The sequence below is a fragment of the Chlorocebus sabaeus genome, chromosome 9, assembly GCF_047675955.1.
Source record: "Chlorocebus sabaeus isolate Y175 chromosome 9, mChlSab1.0.hap1, whole genome shotgun sequence".
Classification (NCBI taxonomy): Eukaryota; Metazoa; Chordata; class Mammalia; order Primates; family Cercopithecidae; genus Chlorocebus; species Chlorocebus sabaeus.
In genome coordinates this window covers 115671458-115694718 of record NC_132912.1, presented here as the reverse complement: position 1 = coordinate 115694718, position 23261 = coordinate 115671458, and the positions used below count along the sequence as shown (strand labels likewise).

The following is a 23261-nucleotide window of genomic DNA, read 5'->3' as shown; positions in this document are numbered from 1 at the left end:
TTATTTTATTTTTTATTTTATTTTTTTTTTTTTTTGCGTGGGTGTATTACATCCCTAGAAAAAGAATCCCAGGCTTTTTCCACCTGTGTGTTTTCTCTTTGTGGTCCATGATGCCAGCTGAGGTCAGCACCATGCAAGCCAGCTGTTGGGATAGGAGCAGATGATTCTGCCATCTTTCTAGATCTTTGAGCTGCACATCACATCTCCACAGCTGGCCACTTCACACTTGTTTAACCTGCCTGTGAGGTTCATCACAATCTTCCCTGTTCCGTGATGATCGATAATTTGAAATTCGTCAATGCACCCATGCTTCATCATCACACTTAGAAATTGGACGACTGTGGAGCTCCACCTATGAAGAACCTGGTGTTTGCTTCTTTTTCCTGCATTGTTGATGCTCTTGAGCGCATCCACCAGGACATTCACATACACTATTATGGTAGAGAAAGGAGATTTGTTTCTTTTGAATGCATTTGGGGGAAGAAAAAAAAAAAAAAGCGAGTTTCTGCTTCCTAGAAGGTCTCCAGAAGTGGCCTCTTAATCAAAAAGCAAAAGATGCAGTAACATTTCATTATCACAACAATCCTTAGAAGGAGACAGTTTTACTCTGCCTATTTTACAGACAAGGAAACTGAGATTTATTTGCTGCAGGTCATATAAAGTCAAATAGTAGCAAAGCTAGGATTCAAAGACAGGTCTAACTCTACAGTCACGCTCTTAACTATTTCCTTTATCTTGATGTTTCTCTTGGCACATTAAGTGCATCTCGAATAGTTCTTAGCTACCAGGAGATGCTCAGTAAGTATTTTTAAAATAGAAACAAAGGAAACGAACAGCTCGGGTTGTCGGGTTGTCGCATCCAGTACCCACAAAAGCCTAGATCGACCAGAGCAGAGAATGCTTCACCTTAAGCCCTTGCAAATGACATGAGTAATTCTTCACAGCAGACATTCTGGAAAGAATTCAATGCATGTCTTCACCCACCAATATCTGCAAGAAAAAGCCCAGGAGCAAAAACAGTGACATGAAACACGCTGGACTTGTTCAGGTCCAGGTATTAAAATTATACTGAACTAGAAACTTCCAAATCAGGGATCCAGTATCCCCAAAGAAAAAGGAGAAGGGGGTGAGTGCAGCTCCCACTTGAGTGGGGTTCTCAAACATGACGCTTTCTCAAAATCTTCCCAGGGAGGTGTGGAGGCTGCAAGAAAGGGAGGTACACAGAAAATGCTCTAATACATCCTCTTAACCACAGCCTGAGCATTTTTCCACCAGAGAGATACACCAAGTGCAACAACAGTGACTTATAAGTGTGCAGACCGATTATAGCTTTACTTTCAAAAGAGCTTTGATTGATCTTTTTTGATAGACCTGAAATAAATTAAACTAGATTGACTCACTTGAGAATGGACTCTAATCCCTTAGTCAGATCCCGGAGAACTCAAACCAAACCAGCTGTTAATTTAGGCTTTATAAGATAAAGCATGAGAAATCCAAGTTGATGTACCCCAGAGCAAAGCTTACATCATCTCTGTAAGCAATCAACTCACTGCTTCTTTTAGGAACTAATCAGTTCTTGGGTAAGTGGGTGCCAAGCCTGTACTCTCAGAGCGAAACAAGCTCCAAGAAAGGAGGAAAGGCGAGAGAGGAAGAGAGAGAACCCAAGAAACATCTACTGACTCACTCCCCCATGCAAGCTCGAAACCAACCCAAGACATTTTCATGTTGCTTTCCCGAGTCATCTGTCTCCTGCTCCATAAACAGCCAATGGCTTGACCAGAGCCTGAGTACCCACATAACCACCAAGAAAGAGGAAGTGGCTGAGGCTCTTAGAGTTTCTGTAAAGGTGGGGGCGGGGATGCAGAATTACTCAGGAAAATATTCCCCACTACTTTTTTACTCCCTCATCTTTGAAGATCACACTGTCCCCTTCATCTTTGCTTCTGGGTGCCTTTGATTTGAATATAGAAATTCCAAAGCTTTCAAGTGAAGTGGCGGCTGCCCATGGCACTAATAGAGTTAACAAGAATGCACACACACACACACACACACACACACACTCTGCAGGCTTCTTTCCAAGCAAAACTCTGCTCACTAACAGGCAGCCCTCCCAACTTCTACCAGCATTTTTTGGAAAGGGATTAATGCCTGCATCCCAAGTGAAGCGGGGGCATTCACCTCTAGGGGACCCCACCCACAGCCTCGCCCCAGGAAGCTCCAATCCAGGACCCTTACTCCCAAAAGAAAGCAAGGTTGCCAGCCCCTTGCTCCTAAACAATGATGTTTCATATAACACTCTGTTTACCGAACATAAGGGGATCAAGAATTGAAATCCAATTTAAGGAATTATGGTGCCTTCAGACTGTTTTTCCTCAACAATGAAAAAAGACAGGCATGTTGTTCCTGGACTTAGGCCAGAAGAAACTGATCCTTGTAGTAATACAAGAAAAAAGCAAGAAATCAATGTATGTGTTTATATATTATATGTCTTGGGGGAGGGGGGTCACTAAAATAAGAGTGAAAATAGGTAGCAAATGATTTTGTTTCATTCCATGGAAGGACCCTGAAGTTTATTTGAAAGCCCTATTTTGATGTTCATCTGACAAGGAGAATAGGGTTCATCTCTTACAGCTTCTGAGAAGCAGAAGAAATTTAACCAGAAGAGATGGACGTTTTAAAAGACAAGGAAACCAACCCCAAAGTAGCCACTTGCCTTCCCTAGAAGCAGAAGGAACCAAAGTACCCCAGCAACAGCTAGAGCCTGCCAGGATCCCAGGTATCATTTCCTTTCCAATAAAGTAACCACCGTTGCTCTTTCCTTAGCGTGGGCCATTGTGTCAGCGCTGTGGCGCTGTACACGTTATCCCATTTAATCCTCTGAGAGAGGTCTTATCCCCATTTTATAGATAAAACTAAGGCTCAGGGTGGTCCCACAGGCAATAAACAGACACTGCTGACTTGAGTCCCCAGCTACGTCTGACTTCAGTGCCAGAGCGCTGTATCCATCATCCCAGAACGCCTCCTTATCACAACAAAAACAACACTTTTATGGCTTCTAATTAATTTGTCTTACCACTGCATCCATCCCTGTGGAGGCATTTCACAGATGGGCAAACCAAGACCCAGAGAACCAGCTATCTGCAGCCAGACAATTTAGTAGCAGACCTAGGAGTGTTCAGAGCTCCTGGGCCCCTAACTTCAATTATTAAGCTTCATCCTCTCCCTTAATTAATTCTTCCCCACTGCCATACACAAAGACATGGCTCTCCCCAGAGAAAAATGCCTCATCTCACAACGCACTGCCTGGGGAAATCGTTTTGTTGTTGGTATTAATTTTTTTTTAGAGGGAGGGGACTTAAAAGGGCGGGGGGGGGGACTACGCGATTAAGTAAATTAAGACATTTCTGATAGGTAGGGAATAAATCATCACTTAGAAGAACTAACCAATTAAAGAGGTAAGGCACTGCTCTTGCTAAAAAGCCATGCCATCAGCCAGAATGCCGGGGACAAATTAGAGTGAAGGGGAGGAAAACAGGCCTTCTGCAGCCTGAGGCCACTGAACAGCTACAGAGTTCTGGCAAATGCCAAAAAAAAAAAAAAAAAAAAAAACCACCATAGCTTTCTGATTCCCAAAGCCTGCTGAAATACAAGTCTTCTTCTGAAGGGGGCTGGGGAAGGGTGGGAGGGTGTAACCTACTGTTTTACAGTTCCCCAAGCCAAAAGGAGGTAAGTGTAGGGGGAAAGTCTATTGACCAACACTGCTTTCTGATTTCTCTTTCCATTTTGGCTTCTGAAACGCTAAAGACAGATAGCAATAAATAGATCCCAAAGCACTGTGTTTTAATTCAGCCTACTGCAAATGAGGGAGGTTTGAACTGTACCTTCTGGAATCAGAAGGTGTTAAGAAAATAAGAGTTGCTTTCAAGTCGACTGGGAGAATCAAAGTTATTTCTTCACCACTCTTGAGAATAAATCATTCTGGACAAGCTCCCTACTGCATCGCTGTCATCTCAGTTTATGTGTGAACAGGCCTGGGTTCATGGCCACTAACTGATTTCTTGCTCAGGAGGTCTCTTTCTTGTGAACACACAAGAAAGTTCCAGCAAGCTGACCTATGCTGCGTGCACAGACTCACATGCAGTGACACCAGTGCCTTCTCCCATACGACACAGGCACCCAGGGACCCTGGAGCAGTTAGCTTCCAATCACAAGTTCCAAAGGTCTCCTGTCCCTAGTAACCAACTAACACCACTTGTCTTTGAGGCAAACTGGAGACTGTTACACGCTTATTACAAACTCAGACAAACAATAGCTTGACCACAGAGGCCCAAGGAAAACCCCACATAAAGAAAGAAAGGAGTGTTAATAGGTTTGCAAGGCAGGAGGCAGACCTCTGCCTTTTGAGAACTGAAAGGATGACTTTTAACTTTATTTATTTATTTAATTTTTTTTTTTTTTTTTTTTTTTTGAGACAGAGTCTCTCTCTGTTGCCCAGGCTGGAGTGCAGTGGCGCGATCTTGGCTCACTGCAAGCTCCGCCTCCCAGGTTCACGCCATTCTCCCGCCTCAGCCTCCCGAGTAGCTGGGACTACAGGCGCCCGCCACCACGCCCGGCTAACTTTCTGTATTTTTAGTAGAGATGGGTTTTCACCATATTAGCCAGCATGGTTTCGATCTCATGACCTCATGATCCACCCGCCTCGGCCTCCCAAAGTGCTGGCATTACAGGCGTGAGCTACCATGCTGGGCCTAATTTATTTTTTAATGAAGTACTAAGCAACAGAAATCTGACCAAAAAAAACTAAAACAAAAACAAAGACAGAGTAGACGTTACAACCAAAAGGCCACAAATTCCCATCTTGCTGTCATTAATTTCATGCTCATCAGAAGCTAAATGAATAATTTTAAGTCCCGTCTCACCCCCAGGCTTTTTGGTTTCCCTCCATGGGGAGACAAATGACATCACAACATGGACTCTTTCACCCTAACTCTCTTCAAAGGGTATTCTGGGGTCAGGCACGGTGGCTCACACCTGTAATCCCAGCACTTTGGGAGGCCAAGGTGGGCAGATCACTTGAGGTCAGGAGTTTGAGACCAGCCAGACCAACATGGCGAAACCCTGTCTCTAGTAAAAATACAAACATTAGCCAGGCATGGTGGCAGGCGCCTGTAGTTCCAGCTGCTTGGGAGGCTGAGAATTGTTTGAACCCAGAAGGTGGAGGCTGCAATGAGCCGAGATCACACCACTGCACTCCAACCTGGGCAAGAGAATGAGACTCCATCTCAAAAAAGAAAACAAAAATAAAGGGTATTCTGGGCTACTCTTATTCAGGAGAAACAACTCAAGTCCAGATTCTGCTGTGAAGTACTTAGGAAGGGGGGGGAAAAAGAGATATGCACCACAATATATCACCACTTGTAAGCTTGGCAAGAGTTTTAATAATAACTGTGTTGCCGGGCGTGGTGGTTCTCGCCTGTAATCCTAGCACTTTGGGAGACCGAGGCAGGTGGATCATGAGGTCAAGAGTTCAACACCAGCCTGGCCAACACGGTGAAACTCCGTCTGTACTAAAAATACAAAAATTAGCTGGGCGCGGTAGTGCGGTAGTGGCCGCCTGTAATCTCAGCTACTCGGGAGGCTGAGGGCAGATGAATTGTTTGAACCCGGGAGGTGGAGTTTGCAGTGAGCAGAGATCGCGCCACTGCACTCCAGCCTGGGCGACAGAGTGAGACTCCGTCTAAAAAGTAGTAATAAAAATAATAATAATAATAACTGTTAGGGTCATCAGCTGTCCCAGTTTGCCCAGAAACACCCCACCGGAAATAGTCATAAACCCAACAAGCCTTTCTTATGTGTCAAGCACTGGACTGGGCCCCTGTGACAGAGCCTCACATGAATCCCCGTGATAGGCCAATCTTCTAAGTAAACCTGCTTTTCACAGATGAGAAAATAGAGCCACATAGCAATTAAGTCATCTGCCCAATTAAAAAGTTTCAGCCTTCGTTATTAAAAAAAAAAAAAAAAAAAAAAAGTGGTGGAAATTAAATACTGGGATAAAGAAAAGTTCATACTTCATGGAGAAATTCTGACCTGGAAACTAGTTAATGAGGAAAAATATTCTCTCCCAAAGGAGATGACAGAAAAGCGGGGAACCAGGAGAAATACACAGAACAGGAAGATCAATCACAAGTTGATCTAGATGTTTCCAAAATAGTCCACAGAGGTATTACATAAGAAGCAAAGACAGAGGGAGAAGAATCCCCAGGTGGGGAGCCTGTAAGTTAGCAGGACGGGAGCAATGACTGTGCAGTCACTGCAGTGTCAATACTCCCGGGGGCTGGCATGCTGACGCTGCCCTGCCTGAGACTTCCACCGGCCAGGAGTCCTGGTCACTTTGGTTCCCACGCAGCCAAATGCACGAGCTGTGATGGCAAGGGGAAACCACAAACCATGACCGAAACAGAAGTCAGATCGAAAGATAAAAATCCACTCTCAGGGCGAAAGAAACGATAAGAGAACCACTGAGGCCGAAATCAAAACCATATCTGCTTTGCATGTGGCATGTGGTTTTCTGTGTGTACTTTTTACAAGTTACATCATTGGTTCCCGTCACATTTAAGTCATCGTCGGGCTCCCTTCACTGCTATGCAAACTTGGTGGCTGGAGATGATCTTGGCCAAAAATTCCAAAGAGGGTGGTGGTAAGGAACACCACACTCTCAATTTATGACTATTAAATAAACAGTTAAGGATGGTGGAGGTACCAACTCAATCAGCAAAAACTACCTTGATGCTTTTCCTAAACGATTCTAAAATGACAAAATCATGTCAGGAGTATTAGGATTTATTTTCTGATAGAGAGAAACTGGCAAATTTAACCAAGCTGAAAAGTCACCCAATCAAAACACAGTTTTTCCCCTTTTTTTCTTTTTTACTTTTTTTTTTTTTTTTTTTTGAGGAGGGGTCTCTTTCAAGAAAAGGGGTCCATCACATTATTGATGCCCTTTACTTGCTCAAATTCAAGCCCTGAACGCCAATTCTTCAGACAGAAACAGCTTCACAAATCGTATCTTCTGTGAGGAGACATTTCTCATCTGCTTTCACCATCATGAAAATGTAGCAACAGTGACAAGTGACAAGAAAACACAAACCAGAGCAGGCTGCCTAAAACATACTGGTGGTTTGGGAAGAATGTCCTTAGCTTAGGGGCACTTTCAAATCTTCCTTTAAGTTCTCTTTCAAGAAAAAAGTGTCTTTATACATTGCTTCAATGATTTTTTTTTTTTCATTAACAGGAAACTCTTGGCTTCTTCAGCAATTATTAAGAAACAAATGCTGCTGGATTCCAGAATAAAAACTAGTGACTTAAGACCAGGAGGAGGGAAGCAGGGGAGGTTTGTTTTTGATTTTTAAGGATAAGAATCTAGTTCTGAACGTTGTAACTCCCGGAACACTCCTGAGTAGAGTCTGATACATTTCATAAATCAATCACAAGCCCTTATCGAGATAACTCACTATTTCATTTCTGTATCAAATTAAATAGTCCTAGGTCTTTTGCTATGTATTTACATATTAGAAGCTAAACCAAAGGACAAAAATTCCTCTCTGCACATTACTGCAAGATTTCAGCTTTGCTATTACATCAGAAAGCAGTAAGCTCAGCGGGACAAAAACCACAGAAGGCCCTGAAAAGACTTGCCCCCAACATACATGGGCCATTCTAACCCACAAAGCGGAGGTTTTCTTTTCCTTAAGGGTCTGTTCTCCAGAAATTCCCTTATTCACTGCCTGTCCAGTTCACACTGTCTATACCCCACCCTCAGGAGTATAAATCTGACAAATGATTTTGAGCCAAACCAGACAGAGTCCCCCATAAAACTCATGGAACACAAGAGATGCTTCTTTCAGCACAAATACCTTCAGATTTGGAAGCACATCCTGATATGTTTCTTCCAAGTTCATTTAATTAATAGTACTTACTTGTTCTTAAATGATTTGGAAGACTCCCATTGGGCAGGTCAAACCAAGGGCTAAATGTGCTGGGGCTTTTTGGTGGAGATGCTCATTTAAATTTTCTCAAAGTATTTTACGTACATTCTACTGGTAACTAGATTAGAAAATTCAGATTCTCAGAATTCACAGTGTTGAAACATAACTGTGAGGTCTTCGTTTATTATCATTCTTTTTTTTTTTTTCTGAGACAGGGTCTTACTCCGTCGCCTAGGCTAGAGTGCAGTGGCACCATCTCCCTTTACTGCAACCTCCGCCTCCCAGTTCAAGCAATTCTCCTGCCTCAGCCTCCCCAGTAGTTGGAATTACAGGCGCATGCCACTATACTCACCTAATTTTTTGTATTTTTAGTAGAGATGGGATTTCACCATGTTGGCCCAGCTGGTCTCAAACTCCTGACCTCAAGTGATCCGCCCGCCTCGGCTTCCCAAAGTGCTGGAATTACAGTCGTGAGCCACCGCACCCAGCCTATTGTCATTCTTGTACTGGAGCCTATTGTCATTCTTGTACTGGTTCTTCAACTAAGCTGACACTTGGAGAATGCCAGAAAGTGGTAAAAAAAATCCTAACAAATTTGACTCTGGGACAAAAGATGTGCCCGGAATGGGCACTCAATGTGCACCATGACCTCATACAATGAACTGTCCCCAGTTACAGAAAATAAATCCTAGGGCTTTAACCTCCACTTACACCCAGCACTCCCAATCATTAGATATATAGGTACTGAGGCAAGAGTGCACAACCATGAATGTCTTGGCGGTCTATTGCCAAGCTCCTTATGCACTCCAGTCTTTTAAGTTCTCCTTTCAACAGGCGAAGTCTTCAAGGCCAGTCCATTCCACAAAAGAAGAAAACCCCCCAAACCAAAAGAGAAAAAAAAACAAACAATACCAACATACCAGGGGGCTTTAGCATTAGCACCTCCTCCCCACACAAAAGACAGCTGGAGTCTCCTAAGAACATCCTTGGCAAAACCAACAATGTAGGAGTAGGGATAAAAACTAGAATCATATATTGTTATATAAAAATCACAAAATTTGGCTGGGCAGAGTGGCTCATGCCTGTAATCCCAGCACTTTGGGAGGCCGAGATGGGCGGATCACAAGGTCAGAGGATCGAGACCATCCTGGCTAACATGGGGAAACCCCGTCTCTACTAAAAATACAAAACAAAACAAAACAAAAAAATTGGCCGGGTGTGGTGACAGGTGCCTGTAGTCCCAGCTACTCGGGAGGCTGAGGCAGGAGAATGGCATGAACCCGGGAGGCAGAGCTTGCAGTGTGCCAAGATCGCACCACTGCACTCCAGCCTGGGCGACAGAGCGAGACCCTGTCTGGAAAAAAAAAAAAAAAAAAAATCACAAAATTCCTGGGAATGCAAGCTAGAAATGACTACTATGAGAAATGAGGATATGAGGTCCTTACATATCCTAATGAGTTTGAGGTGCAGAAAACACCAATATCTAGCTCTGAAAACTGCCTCTCAAGTTCAATGCTTTCATTCACCTAATCAGTATATATTAAGCACCTACTATGCGCAAAGCTGGGTCACCACTTAGTAGCTATTAAAAAATAGAGAGGGAGATTTTTTAAATAGACAAGACCTTCTAGACTCCATTTCAAATATGCATAATACATATATTTCAAAATAATAATCCCTCTTAACTGCTTTCCAATAGAGAATCAAATGCCCCAAGATATCAATTTAAATGTAGCTGTCCTTTTTCTTTCTCTCTTTCAAATCATCATTAAGCTTTCTGGCAAGAGCTTTTTCTAGGCCTCCTGTTACAAGGCTTAGCAGACCCCATAAGGGTTTCAGGGTCTAGAAATAGAGAAAGGGAACCTCGAATTTCCTTTATGTTTTGAGCTGTCAATAGCGTTTAAGAAAAACAACTCCTCTCCTTTCTGCTTCAAATGTTTTCCTTATTGGTTCATTTACACAGCGCCGCTCCCCAACAGCAGGCAGTACATCGTTTGGTCATTTCTGCCTTTCCCCGCCATTAGTGCAGGCTGCTGAGACAACACCCCAGCTGCCTCCCCCGAGTGGCCTGCGGCATCAGCACATCCCTTTCCCCCAAGTGGTCCCCCCTTTGACTAATGTTCACCAACACTCATACATCATTCCCAAATTGGTCCAAATGAATTAAACACAGCTCTGCTTAACATTATGAGATTTAAATGGATTTTCTCTCTACAGGTCTGCCCCATAATTGGGTTTATCCATCTTGTTGAAGTACAGTTTACACTTGCTAACATCACGCCAATTCAAGCTACATTTTCTGCTCCAGTGGCAGGAGCAAGGCAGATTTGTCATCGGATCATAACAGGTAATTCAAACAACAATTAGTTTGATGACGGTCCGTATGTCAATGTCTGCTCCCAGCAGCCTGGCTCACACCCTATGCTCTCTGTTCCTCAAGATGAATTGTCTTCACAATTCTTCAATTTCAATCATCAACAATGCTTACTGAATCAACTTAAAAACTATTGACACAAGACTTCTTCCCCACAGGGCAGCCTAGTGAAAAGAATCTCCCGGTCCCCCTAGAATGGGCTACTATCACGCACATCCATTTTCAAGCCTTGGAAAATTTCTGATTTGCAACCAGAGCTATTTATTCTGGTGCTTCATCTCAACCTCAAAAATCAGGGAGGCACAAGGTTTGGGAATAGAAAAGAATGAATCTGTCTGTGCGGCCTCAACCATCCACAAGTAGGAAAACACCTTGTTTAAAATTTGTTTTGAAGTCCCCTGCAGGAATGAATGACAATTGTCAAAGTGTATGAAAATACTATGATCTGACAAGTAATGCTGCCTGACATTAAAAAAAAAAAAAAAGTAATATTGCTTTTAAAAACCAACTAACCTCCAAGCATTCTGAAAATCAGAAGATGATTACAGAAACAGAAACCAGTCTAACCATGGTTACCACTGTTTAGGTGATGCCATAGTCACTAAGACAGCAGGGCAAATTCACGCACTGATGGAGAGCTGAAATCAAAATCTAAGATACGTGGAAAAGAACACCAAGTTGACAAAGGGGTTGAACACTCATCTCAAATTACCTGGCTGAGCACAAAAACAAATTATTTTTAGTCTTTCATATTATAAAAGGGGCTGTTATTTAAAAATTTTAAAAGCACACTTTGCTACCTCTAATATACACCTACCCCAGTCTCACTTAAATACTGTTTCCTTTCTGCCCACAATTAGATATTCAAACACATTCACACTCCTAGTTGTACACCTACGATGTCCCAGGAATTAGTGCATGGTGCTACAGGGAACTAAATATGAGTAAAACACAATCTCTGAGTAAGACACAATCTCAGCCCTTCAGAAGTGCTTACATTCTAGTCAAATGTAACAAGAACCCAGCAAAAAATTTTCAGCGACATAAGATAATAACATAAATGCAAACAGCAACCACCAGGAATAAGAGTCATAAATCTTTGTTACCCAGCAAAGATAGTCCAAGTTATCAAATTCATCATGTGTGATATTCTTGACAGGAAATAAAAAATACACAATGCATGTCAGGATAAAGCATATTCTAAATGTGCAAACAAGTACTTCATAATCCTCAATGGTAAAAATAGCAGCTTACATTTATCAAGCACACTTCCTTGTATCATCGTACTGTCCAGATCATTATATATCTTATCTTGTTTGATCTCCCAACTCTAGAAACAGGTACTGCCATTATCCCCATTTTACAGATTGAGGAAACTGAAGCTTAGCAGAGCAGGGACTCAAACCCAGATAGATACCTGACTCCAGAAGCAGAAACTGAACTATTCGCCTCCACTTGCACCTGTTTCTTTAAAATGCAAAGGTAATGTAGTTTAATATCAATGGTAGGATGCATGCTTTAAACTATTATACTGAGTCAGAGGTTCTCAACCAGGGGAAGATTTTGATCCCCAGGGGACATGTGGCAATGTCTACAGAGATTTTCAGTTGTCACATTTTTGTTGGGGGTCAGTGGCATCGAGAGGGAAGAGGCCAATGAATGGTGCTAAATAAACACCCTACAGGCTGGGCATGGCGGCTCATGCCTGTAATCCCAGCACTTTGGGAGGCTGAGACGGGCAGATCACTTGAGGTCAGGAGTTCGAGAACAGCCTGGCCAACATGGTGAAATCCCACTTCTACTGAAACTACAAAAATTAGCCAGGCATGGTGGCGCATGCCTAAAATCCCAGCTACTGGGGAGGCTGAGGTATGAGAATCCCTTGAACCCAGGCGACGGAGGCTGCAGTGATCCAAGATCACGACACTGCACTCCAGCCTAGGTAATAGAGTGAGACTCTGTCTCAAATAAAAATAAAAATAAAAATACATAAAATTTAAAAGTAAACACCCTACAATGCACAAGATGGTCCCCTGCAACAAAGAATTGTCCAGCCCAAAATGTCACTAGTGCTGAGGCTGAGAAGTCCTGTGTTAAGTCATCCTATCTCATCCAGCCCCTACTACTAACCAAAGACACAGACATGCCAGTTTCCAGACCGAGTCTCAACCTGGGTGAAATGTGGTATAACCGAGTATTTTCCTAGCTGCATCCCTTAAAAAACTAGGATTTTGTGAAGATGCTTCAAAGACTCCACATATGTTTGATGCGAATGTTTCTTTTTATAACATATAAATATAGACATAATATAGTACATGTACCTACTTTTAAACTTTATTTTTACATTTCAATGTACTATTCATTAACTATTAAACACACTGCCATCCATCCAGTGGTTTTGGTGGAACCCTCAGGAATAAGTAATGCCATTTCTGTTTAATTGAAGAATATGCTAAAATTTCAAGGCAAACCAGTAAAAAAACGAAAAAGAAAGAAAAAAAAAAAGGAAGCAACCACTTAATCTGTTTGATCAGGATTTGATACCATGCAACCAAATCAAATTCAAGAAACAAATTAACTACTAAGCCTGATAAGCCTGTTAATGTCAGTCACAACCCATTTAGAAATTTCTGTGCTCAGTTCAACAATCCCATGATTTTCAGGGACTTTATAAAATAAATATTATAAAGCAGAATTTACAAAATTAAGTTATGCTAAGAAAATACCAGCAGACGGCCGGGTGCAGTGGCTCATGCCTGTAATCCCAGTACTGTGGAAGGCCAAGGTGGATGGATCACAAGGTCAGGAGTTCAAGACCAGCCTGGTCAAGATGGTGAAACCCCATCTCTACTAAAAATACAAAAAAATTAGCCGGGCATGGTGGTGGGCACCTGTAATCCCAGCCACTCATGAGGCCGAGGCAGATAATTGCTTGAACCCGGGAGGCGGAGGTTGCAGTGAGCCGAGATCGTGCCACTGTACTCCAGCCTGGGCAAGAGAGCCAGACTCATCTCAAAAAAAGAAAAGAAAATACCAGCAGCTGACTGCCATAGTAAGTCAGACCTCAAGGCCCACCTGCCATGGCCCATAAGAGGCACACGTATGGCTGATAGGACAGTTGTTTTTTTTTTCTTTCTGGTAGTTCCAGTTAAAGACTACCAGACATTCTCTCGGTATCCTCACCAGCCCTCTTCCGAACTAAGTGCGCTAATATGGTGGAGAATGAACAGATACAAATATCTCAACTCGTACAAATACAATGATATAATTAAAACAAATATAAGTTTTAAAATGATGTAAGTAAAAACGGTAAAACTGGACTGCTTTATTTTATCTGGCCAATGTAATCCAATTGCTATCAGCTTACATAAGATGATAACCTCTCCTGGAAAGACAGAAAGAAATCTGTGTTGAAAGAAAGCTGCACTGGACTCCTGGATTCTTGTCTTGTCCTGTGTCCACCAAGTGGGGAGACCTGGGACCAACCCATTCACCTCCATGCACCTGTTTCCTTGCCTATTAAAATGGACTGTACCAGCCTGGGCAACAAGGCGAGACCCCGACTCTACAAAAAAATTAAAAATTGGCAGGGTGCAGTGGCCCCCGCCTGTCATCCCAGTACTTTGGGAGGCCAAGGCAGGCAGATTATTTGAGGCGAGGGTTCAAGACCAGCCTGGCCAACATGGTGAAACCCCGTCACAACCAAAAATACAAAAATTAGCCGGGACGTGGTGGCAAGAACCTGTAATCTCAGATACTTGGGAGGCTGAGGCAGCAAACAGCTTGAACCCAGGAGGCAGAGGTTGCAGTGAGCCGAGATGGCACAACTGCACTCCAGCCTGGGCAACAGAGTGAGACTCCATCTCAAAAATAAATTAATTAATTAATTAAAATTAAAATTAAAAAAACAAACCAATAAAAAAGGCCTACAACAGTTGTTCTCTAGTGTGACTGTGTACCTCAGAATCATCCGGTGTGGGGAAGTGGTGGCAGATTCCAGGATCCCCTAGACCAGTGTGCCTCAACCCAGCCTGCTCACTAAAAGCTGGGAAGCTTTTGCAACCCAGGGATGCACAGGCCCCAACCCCCAGAGACGCTGACTCGGTTGGTCTGGGGCAGGGCCTGGGCTGAGTATTGTTTGAAATGCTTCCTGAGTGAGTGTAACCTAACAGTCCAAGCTGGGAACCCTTGCCCTAGTCCGGTGGTTCTCCAGGAGCTATCCCCAGAGAAGGAACACAGCATTAATTAAGAGCTTGCAAATGTCAGGACTCGTTCCAAGCTTACAGAACCTGAAACCCTGGGGGTGGATTCCCAGTCTGCTCTCCGGGTGCCCTCCAGGTGATACTCGAGCTTGTGAAACACTGACCCAGTCCCTAAATGAGAATCTCCAAGGAATAGAACCCAGGATTCTGTACTTTTTAGCAGGTCCCACGTGATTACTATGTGTGTTGCCCAGAAGGCTGGTTGGTAGCCACTGCTATAAGGAACCCCTAGACCCTTGTGAGCATTACTTTGAGCAGGCAACAGTTGCCATAAGCCTATGTAGGACAGCCTTCCTCTCGTCACACTGTCTGGGTTGGAATCCTAATTGGCCTTGGGCAAAATATCTCAGGTATCTGATTCCTCATTTACAAAATGAGGATAATGGTGATAATACCAGTAACTACACCTTTCAAATTTCCCTCTGTGTTGTTATGAAGAATCAATAAAGAATTCACATATGCTGGGCATGGCGGATCACTCCTGTAATCCTAGCACTTTGGGAGGCCACGGCAGGCGGATAGCTTGAGCTCAGGGGTTAGCGACCAGCCTGGGCAACATGGCGAAGCCCCATCTCCACTAAAAATACAAAACTTAGCCAGGTGTGGTGATGCATACCTGTAGTCCCAGCTACTCAAGAGGCTGAGGTGGGAGAATCACCTTAGCCCAGTGAGGTCAAGGCTGCAGTGAGCTATGATCACGCCACTGTACTCCAGCCTGGGTGACAGAGTGAGACCCTGTCTCAAAATAATAATAATAATTCACAAAAAGCACTTAACACTGGACCCCTCAAGAGAATTCAATAAGCATAAGCAGCTATTATTACTAACTATTGTTATTGCCTCTGACCCCAAAGTCTAAGCACATTATTATCCAAGCTACTCTTCCACAAACGCACGCTTTTTCTCAAGCTTTGCAAAAGTATCTGGCTGTCTTCACATAAGAATGGGAAAATAAAGGCCTCAAAAACTCACAGGAACATAAGGGCAGTCCAATTTCTCATTCAAAATAAGAAAATGCTATCCCAATACAGTACTTAGTCAGCCCTCATTTTTTATTTGGCGAGTGAAAATGACTGGGACAGCCAATAAATGATCAATTGATTGGTTTCAGAAGACTCTAAGGCAGCAATTCTTAAACTTCAGTAGGTTGAAAATCACAACCCTGATTTAAAATGACAGCTGGCAGGAGGCTGAGGCAGGAGAATCACTTGAACTCAGGAGGTGGAGGTTGCAGTGAGCTGAGATCGTGCCACTGCACTCCAGCCTGGGCAATAGAGCGAGACTCTGTCTCAAAAAAAAAGAAAAAAAAAAATTATGGCCAGGCCTAGTGGCTCACACCTGTAATCCCAGCACTTTGGGAGGCCAAGGTGGATGGATCACCTGAGGTCAGGAGTTTGAGACCAGCCTGGCCAACATGGTGAGACCTCGTCTCTACTAAAAATATAAAAATTAGCTGGGTGTGGTGGCACACACCTGTAGTCCCAGCTACTCAGGAGGCTGAAGCAGGAAAATTGCTTGAACCCAGGAGGTGGAGGTTGCAGTGAGCCAAGATCACGCCACTGCATTCCAGACTGGGTGACAGAGCAAGACTCCATCTCAAAACCCAAAAAGTCACTCCTGTCCAGATGTGGTGGCTCACACCTGTAATCCCAGCACTTTGGGAGGCCAAGGCAGGAGGATCGCCTGTGGTCAGGAGTTCAAGACCAACCTGGCCAACATGGTGAAATCCCCGTCTCTACTAAAAAGACAAAAATTAGCCAAGTGTGGTGGTGCACACCTGTAATCCCAGCTACTCAAAAGGCTGAGGCATGAGAATCACTTGAAACCCGGGAGGCGGAGGTTGCAGTGGACCGAGATGGTGCCACTGCACTCCAGCCTAGACAACAGAGCGCAAGGCTCTGTCTCAAAAAATAAAGGAAAAAGAAAATCTAACTCCTGGACTGCACTGGAAACTTAACTCAGTCTGGGAACAGGGTGTGTATAAGTCAGTATTTAAAATATCACTAGAATTTAAGGTTGGTGAGAGCAAGGGATTTTTGTCTGTTTTGCTCACTGATGAATTCTCCAGTGGCCTGGCACACATTAGATGCAAATATTTTTCCAGAATGAACATTCTTCTGAGGTACGGACTTAAATTAGCTAACTAGGCTAAAACTCATCACCATAGCCAGTCAATGAACCTCCTGAGCAAGTTACCTGGCATCCACAGGTTCTATCAAACTACTGTAGTAAAATGATCTCTCTGTCTCCCTCTAATTCTTCATTCCTCTGTGGAAAATGGACATGAAATGTCACAGCCTGAGTCTGCCACAGCTCTGAAGGAAATGTGAGGAAGTGACTACACCAAGGGCTGAACCTGTTTCCAGGAGTTCTTCACTTAGCCTGGATCAGCTGCTCAGCCAAGACAGCAAATCCTCATGAAAACGGGAAGGCCAGGGGACCTGTGATGGGTGAGAGGACAGGCCCAGAACACAAGAGACTCACATCAAAAACCTGAAGTGAGAGAAAAGTCAAGCGCCCTGCAAACACGCCACCTCATTCCCCAATGCTGGGCCAGTCCGGTGGTACTAATTTCTGGCCATGCTCACCACAGCATGAGGGGTCTGCTCAGACACAGACATAGACTCTGTGTCAACACACCCCAGGAATCTTAACAATGTTAAGACACTCTAAGACGGAACATCCAGTTCACATCCAGGAATAAGTGGCCAACATGGGGTAAGGACACTCTCCAGTTAGTATTCTTCTCTCCTTGGCTCCAAAAAGCACCCAGGCCCTGGAGGAGGGTCCTGGTAGCCTTAGTGAATCATGCTGGAGGAGTTCTAAGACCAAGCAGAAGGTTATGCTTTGGTAAAGCTCAGATGGGAACTTGCAAGCATAAGAACAAGAGGGAAAGTAACCCCCACTGCACAGTCTCCACTCCTCAGCTGTGTAAACAAATAAAATGGTCCATTTCTTCTGGATCCTCTCCGAGTTGTCTTTGTGTGGACGCACACACGCGTGCACACACGCGCGCACACACACAAACCACTTCACATCTAAAAAGAATAACAACCAAGAAAGGTCTACACAGTTTGTTTTTGCTGCATGTGGAGGTTTTTCCTAAATCACATCTGACTTGGTGTTATAACAGCAACCTTTGGCCAAAACGCTCTTAAAACAAAGGCTTAATTGGCTCAGAAGTAGCCCTTCCGAAAACCAAGGGAAACATCTTCTGTGGGTCTTGACCTTCATCACAACAGTGTTCATGGGGTTGGAATAATGCTGAGAATAGGAGTGTTGGAAGAGCTTTCTTCATGAAGGCAACAGAGATGCCTAACCATTATCTACAATCACCTGCAGGGCATTCCTGGGAGGCAGCTCTGTTTATACACATCTGCGATGTGGGTCCACCTCTGGAATTCAGCCTGCTAGTCCTCCTCCCAGGTTAATGGAGACAGTGGGAGGAGTTCCTAGGAGCTAGGGCCAAAGGCCAAATCACTGCATGAAGGGGCCTGCACCGGAGCTTGGGCAATTGGCCTCTGATCACACCCAGATAAATTTACTGCTCACCCTACACGTATCACTCACATACCTAACAACTACTACCGCTGTTGCAATGACAATACTCACATCCAGCACTCAAGTCTCTCTCAGAAGGTCAGTGCAAGGCTAAACACACATTACCCCATGTCCCTCCAAGTCTACTCTCGGTATATGAACAGAAATGGAAATATATGTTTCCCCAAAAGATGTGTGTGAAAATGTTACTAGAATTTTATTCATAATAGCAAAAAAAAAACTGGAAGCAATGCAAATATCCAACAACACAGGAAGGATGCATGCACTAAAGCACATTCATCGGTGGAATACTACTTGGCCATGAAAAAGAGCAAACCATTGCTACCCAAGAGAACATGGATGAAACTCACAGACATATGCTGAGTGTGGCCAGACATGAATCAGTATATTCTTTAAGATTCCATTACATGTTTTTGCCAAAAAACAGGCAAAACTAATCCACAGTGATAAATAAAACTAACAGACTTTTCAGTGGGGGCAGGGGAGAGAGGAAGAAGCCAAATAACTGGAAAAAGGGGGAGACAAGGGAGACTTCTGAGGAGCTCTTTATCAGAAGTTAGCCTCTGAGGCCAAATCCAGCCACTGCCTGTTCTTTCTAAATAAAGCTTTATTGAGACACAACAAGGAATATATTCCTTTGGGTTTATCATTGACTGCTTTCAACCCACAATAGAAGCGCTGAGTACAGCTGACCCCTGAACACCCAGGCCAGGGACACCGAACCCCCGCACAGTTGAAAAATCGAGTATAGGTCAGGCTCAGTGGCTCACGCCTGTAATCCCAACACTTTGGGAGGCCAAGGCAGGTGCATCACGAGGTCAGGAGATCGAGACCATCCTGGCTAACATGGTGAAACCCCATCTCTACTAAAAATACAAAAAATGAGTCAGGCGTGGTGGCAGGCACCCGTAGTCCCAGCTACTAGCGAGGCTGAGATAGGAGAATTGCTTGAGCCTGGGAGGCGGAGGTGGCAGTGAGCCGAGATCGCGCCACTGCACTCCAGCCTGGGCCACAGAGCAAGACTCCATTTCAAAAAAAATGAAAAAGAAAACCTGAGTATACCTTTTGATTCCTCAAAAACTTAACTCATAGCCTACTGTTGACTAGAAGCCTGACCGATAACATAAACAATTAATATATAATTTATGTATATATTATATGCTGTATTCTTACAATAAAGTAAGCTAAAGAAAATGTTATTAAGAAAATCATATGGAAAAGATATTTACTATTCATTAAGTGGGAGTGGATTATAATAAAGGTCTTCATCCTTGCCGTCTTTGGGATGAGTTGGCTGAGGAGGAAGAGGAGGAAGAGAAGGGGTTGGTCTTGCTGTCTCAGAGGCAGAAGAAAATCCATATCTAAGTGGACCCATGTGGTTCAAACTCGTGCTGTGTCGTTCAAGGGTCAAATGTAGTTGCAACTGAGACTGAGCAGCTCAAAAAGCCCAAAATATTCACTATCTGGCCCTTGACAATAAAGGTGTCCCAACCTCATTCTATATATTGATCTGAGTGATGGTTTCACGGGCGTTCACATATGGAAAACTTCATCCACCTCTCTACTAAAGTTCTGTGTACTGTGTTATACGTAAATTACACTTCAATAAAACATTTTAAAAGTCAATAGAATTTTTAAACAATGTCTTTTCTAAAAGATCTTTTAATTTTCGGCTGGGCGCAGTGGCTCACACCTGCAATCTCAACACTTTGGAAGGCCGAGGTGGATCACGTGCGGTCGGGAGTTCGAGACCAGCCTGACCAACATGGAGAAACCCTGTCTCCACTAAAAATACAAAAACAGCCGGGTGTGGTGGCGCCTGCCTATAATCCCAGCTACTCGGGAGGCTGAGGCAGGAGAATCACTTGAACCCGGGAGGTGGAGGTTGCAGTGAGCCGAGGTCACGCCATTGCACGCCAGCCTGGGCAACAGAGAGTGAAACTCCGTCTCAAAAAAAAAAAACTTCTAATTTTCATTCTAGTTTTATTTGTGTTATTCACTTTGGGAGAATGTGGCCATCTGAGTTGCTCTTGTCTTTTCAAAACCAGGAGGAGCTAGGAGGCTGTCAAAAGTAGGAAAGATCTAAACATAGCAACTGCTATTGTGTCCAAACCTTTTATAAGAATGTGACGTGTCTATAGAATCACTCAAGGCCATTCATATAAACAGTGAGCTTGGCTGAGTCCTGAGATTACAGGAGCGATGGGAAGGGAAAAGAGTATGAGTCTCCTGTGATGCACAGGGTCATAGTACTCTGGGCTATTTTAGGATGTAGCTTAGGAGAGCAACCAGCTCAGCTCCTATTGAAATCTAGTGTTTATTAAGGTTAAACAGTTTTAAGTTTCCAGGGACAATAACTCTGCCCCGACAATCGTGTTGCATTTAGCCTTAAGTTGGAGAATGGAGCGAAGGGAACATGTCTGGTCTGTGCTGTACCAGGGCAAAGAGATTATGAGCACCCCAATGTACTTTGGGAACAATTTCATTTTGTCTAAGCTTTCCCCTTCTTTTCCCTTTGCTTCTTTGGTTTTGTTGTTTGCCATTTATCCTTTGATGATCAAACTAAAATTACAGCTAGATGCCATTTAGCTTGGCCTTGTGCGGGTCTAGCAGAGACTGAGGGAGAATGAACGCTGCAAAAGCATGACTCTGGGTCTCTAATAAAACGTCTCTCTGTTTGCCCACATGGGCATCAAGCCTTAGCAAATAGAAGCAGAGGAGAACAATACTACCTGTTCATGGAGGAATAGTAATGGTTTCAGTCCTCCAAAACAATGAGCTCTGTAATTTACTCCATCTTCCTCCTGAGAAAGAGCTTCACATGGCCTGCACCGTGCCAGGTGGTTTGGAGAAAGACAAACTGCTCAGCCTAACAAGGGGCACTTCAGCAACGGGTGTAAAGATACAACAGCTGGTCTGGTCCGGGCTAGTCTCCCAGTGACATGGCCCCAGCCAGCTTTTCCACACCAAGATAAGGATCACTATCCTATTCAACTTCAACAATTCCCACACCCCAGGCAACAAGATTTTCCAGCACTCCCCGAGATGTAGGAGGCCTCCGGACATGGTATATTCACCCGTTCACCAAGAGTTGTACATCCACCCAGGCACCAAGAGTTAGGGTTTGGGCTTGTTCTCTAACCAAGTCCTGCATCTAAAGCACTTTCTGGGAGCAAGACTTACTATGCTGTCCATCAAAAGGAAGAAGGAGGGACCAATCGGCAGCATGCCAAAAAGAACAATTGCAGCCTCAGTCTTGGAAACAGTTAGGGGTTGAGAAGGGTAAAATCAAGAGTCACACTTTTCCCCCAAAAGACGCACACAAGAAGGTCGTCAGCACAACAGCAGAAATAATCAAAAAAAGAAGAAAAAAAAAAATATATATATATATATATATTTTAGACAGAGTCTCACTCTTGTCACCCAGGCTGGAATGCAATGGCATGATCTCGGCCCACTGCAACCTCCACCTCCCGGGTTCAAGTGATTCTCCTGCCTCAGCCTCCTGATTAGCTGGGATTACAGGCGCCCACCACCACACCGAGTAACTTTTATATTTTTAGTAGAGACGGGGTTTTGCCATGTTGGCCAGGATGGTCTCAAACTCCTGACCTCAAGTGATCCGTCCACCTCAGCCTCCCAAAGCGCTGGGATTACAGGCGTGAGCTACCTCACTCAGCCTCAAATATTTTAAAAACAAGTTGCTGTGGCCTGAAAATGAGTACAGAAACACTAGGAATGCACCAAATAAAAATGTCTGCTGACTCATGCTTTTCACTGGCGGAATAATTCCGTTTACCTGGGGCAAACAGCTATCTGGAAGTCTTATCGAGGAAGATGCAGATCTGAGATGACAGAGCTACAAAGATGCATTGTGGCTGCGGCTACCTAAGACCACACACACACACACGCATATACACACAAACACAGACAAGTTATCTGCAAGGGCTCTTCACCAGAAAAGAAGTCATGGAATAATGCACATGATCTAACAAACCAACATCAACTCACAAGAAAAGGAGGCTCTCCAGCTAGACTTTAATGCTGCAGCAAAAGGTTTCAAGAGAATCCCTTCGAAGGGCTAAGGCAGAACACTCAAGAAGTTTCGGTACCATTAGTTACACCATGAGGTACATCCATCCCAGCAAAGCCGGGCAGACAGACGAAAATCGTATTAGTCTGCTCTCCCTCCTCTACTGCATTCTGCTGGCATCAGTTCAGCTCCGAGTCTATATTAGTCCATGATTTGTTTAGCCTTTGGATTTAAGAGAATGGAAGTACTACGTGAGCAGGAAACAGGACACTCATCAGAAGCTGGGATCTGTCGCCTTTCCCTTCCAGCACATTTAGTGTTGTACATTGACAGGTCCAAGAGAAACCAACATTTCAGGATGATCAGGTCCAAAGAGATATACTTAGCACCACTTAACAAGATTTTGATCCACCAGAAACCCCCCTCTGGCTGTCGCATGGCCTCCTCTCCCACCTCTCCCCTTAAGCCTTCCCATTCACATTGTGCCACCCTTACTCCCAATTCAAGATCCCTCCCTATGCAAAGAAAAATAGTCAAGCTGGGGTCTGTGTGCCCATTATACCCAATCAAGAAACTCTTTACAATAAGCACAGGCTTCTCTTTCTTTCCATATCTCTACATAATTGCAGCAGCATTTCTCCTGCTTCTCTCTCCTTTGCTCCCCTTCTCCCCCAGTGATTCAACCACCACCACCACCACCACCACCACCACCACCACCACCATCACCACCACCAGCACCACCATCACCACCACCATCATCATCATCATCATCTCAGTTGGGGTAAGGGGCAGAGAATAAAACACACAAGAGACCTACACATAGACAATTCAAGCTTCAGAATCTCTTGCGTTTCCTACCTGAACTGCAATCTGGTGTTCAATCGTTTTGTACGCAGAGTAATGTGTGCTGCCGGACTGAAAATGGAGCTGTAGAAAGAAACCAAATCAAAGCGTTCTGCTTATGTCACAAACTACAAGAAAACATCTTAAGCAGTTTATGAATAGCAGACAAACCTTCCTAGATTGAACTGCAGCCTTGGCAT

General features: G+C 44.0%; 1 protein-coding gene across 50 annotated transcripts in view; it reads right to left on the bottom strand.

The window, feature by feature from the left end:
• Positions 1–23261, bottom strand: part of TCF7L2 (transcription factor 7 like 2) — a 219728-nt gene that overhangs the window by 182281 nt on the left and 14186 nt on the right. For 32 of the 50 annotated variants that reach the window (XR_012094049.1, XM_073019359.1, XM_073019366.1 and 29 more), the window contains exon 4: positions 23077–23145. The exons of the other annotated variants lie outside the window; for them this stretch is intronic. Coding sequence is in view for 31 of the 32 variants with exons in the window: in XM_073019359.1 (XP_072875460.1) it covers positions 23077–23145 (69 nt within the window). In the remaining variant the exon portion in view is untranslated. The remainder of the gene's footprint in view (positions 1–23076; positions 23146–23261) is intronic. 50 annotated transcript variants of the gene reach the window in all.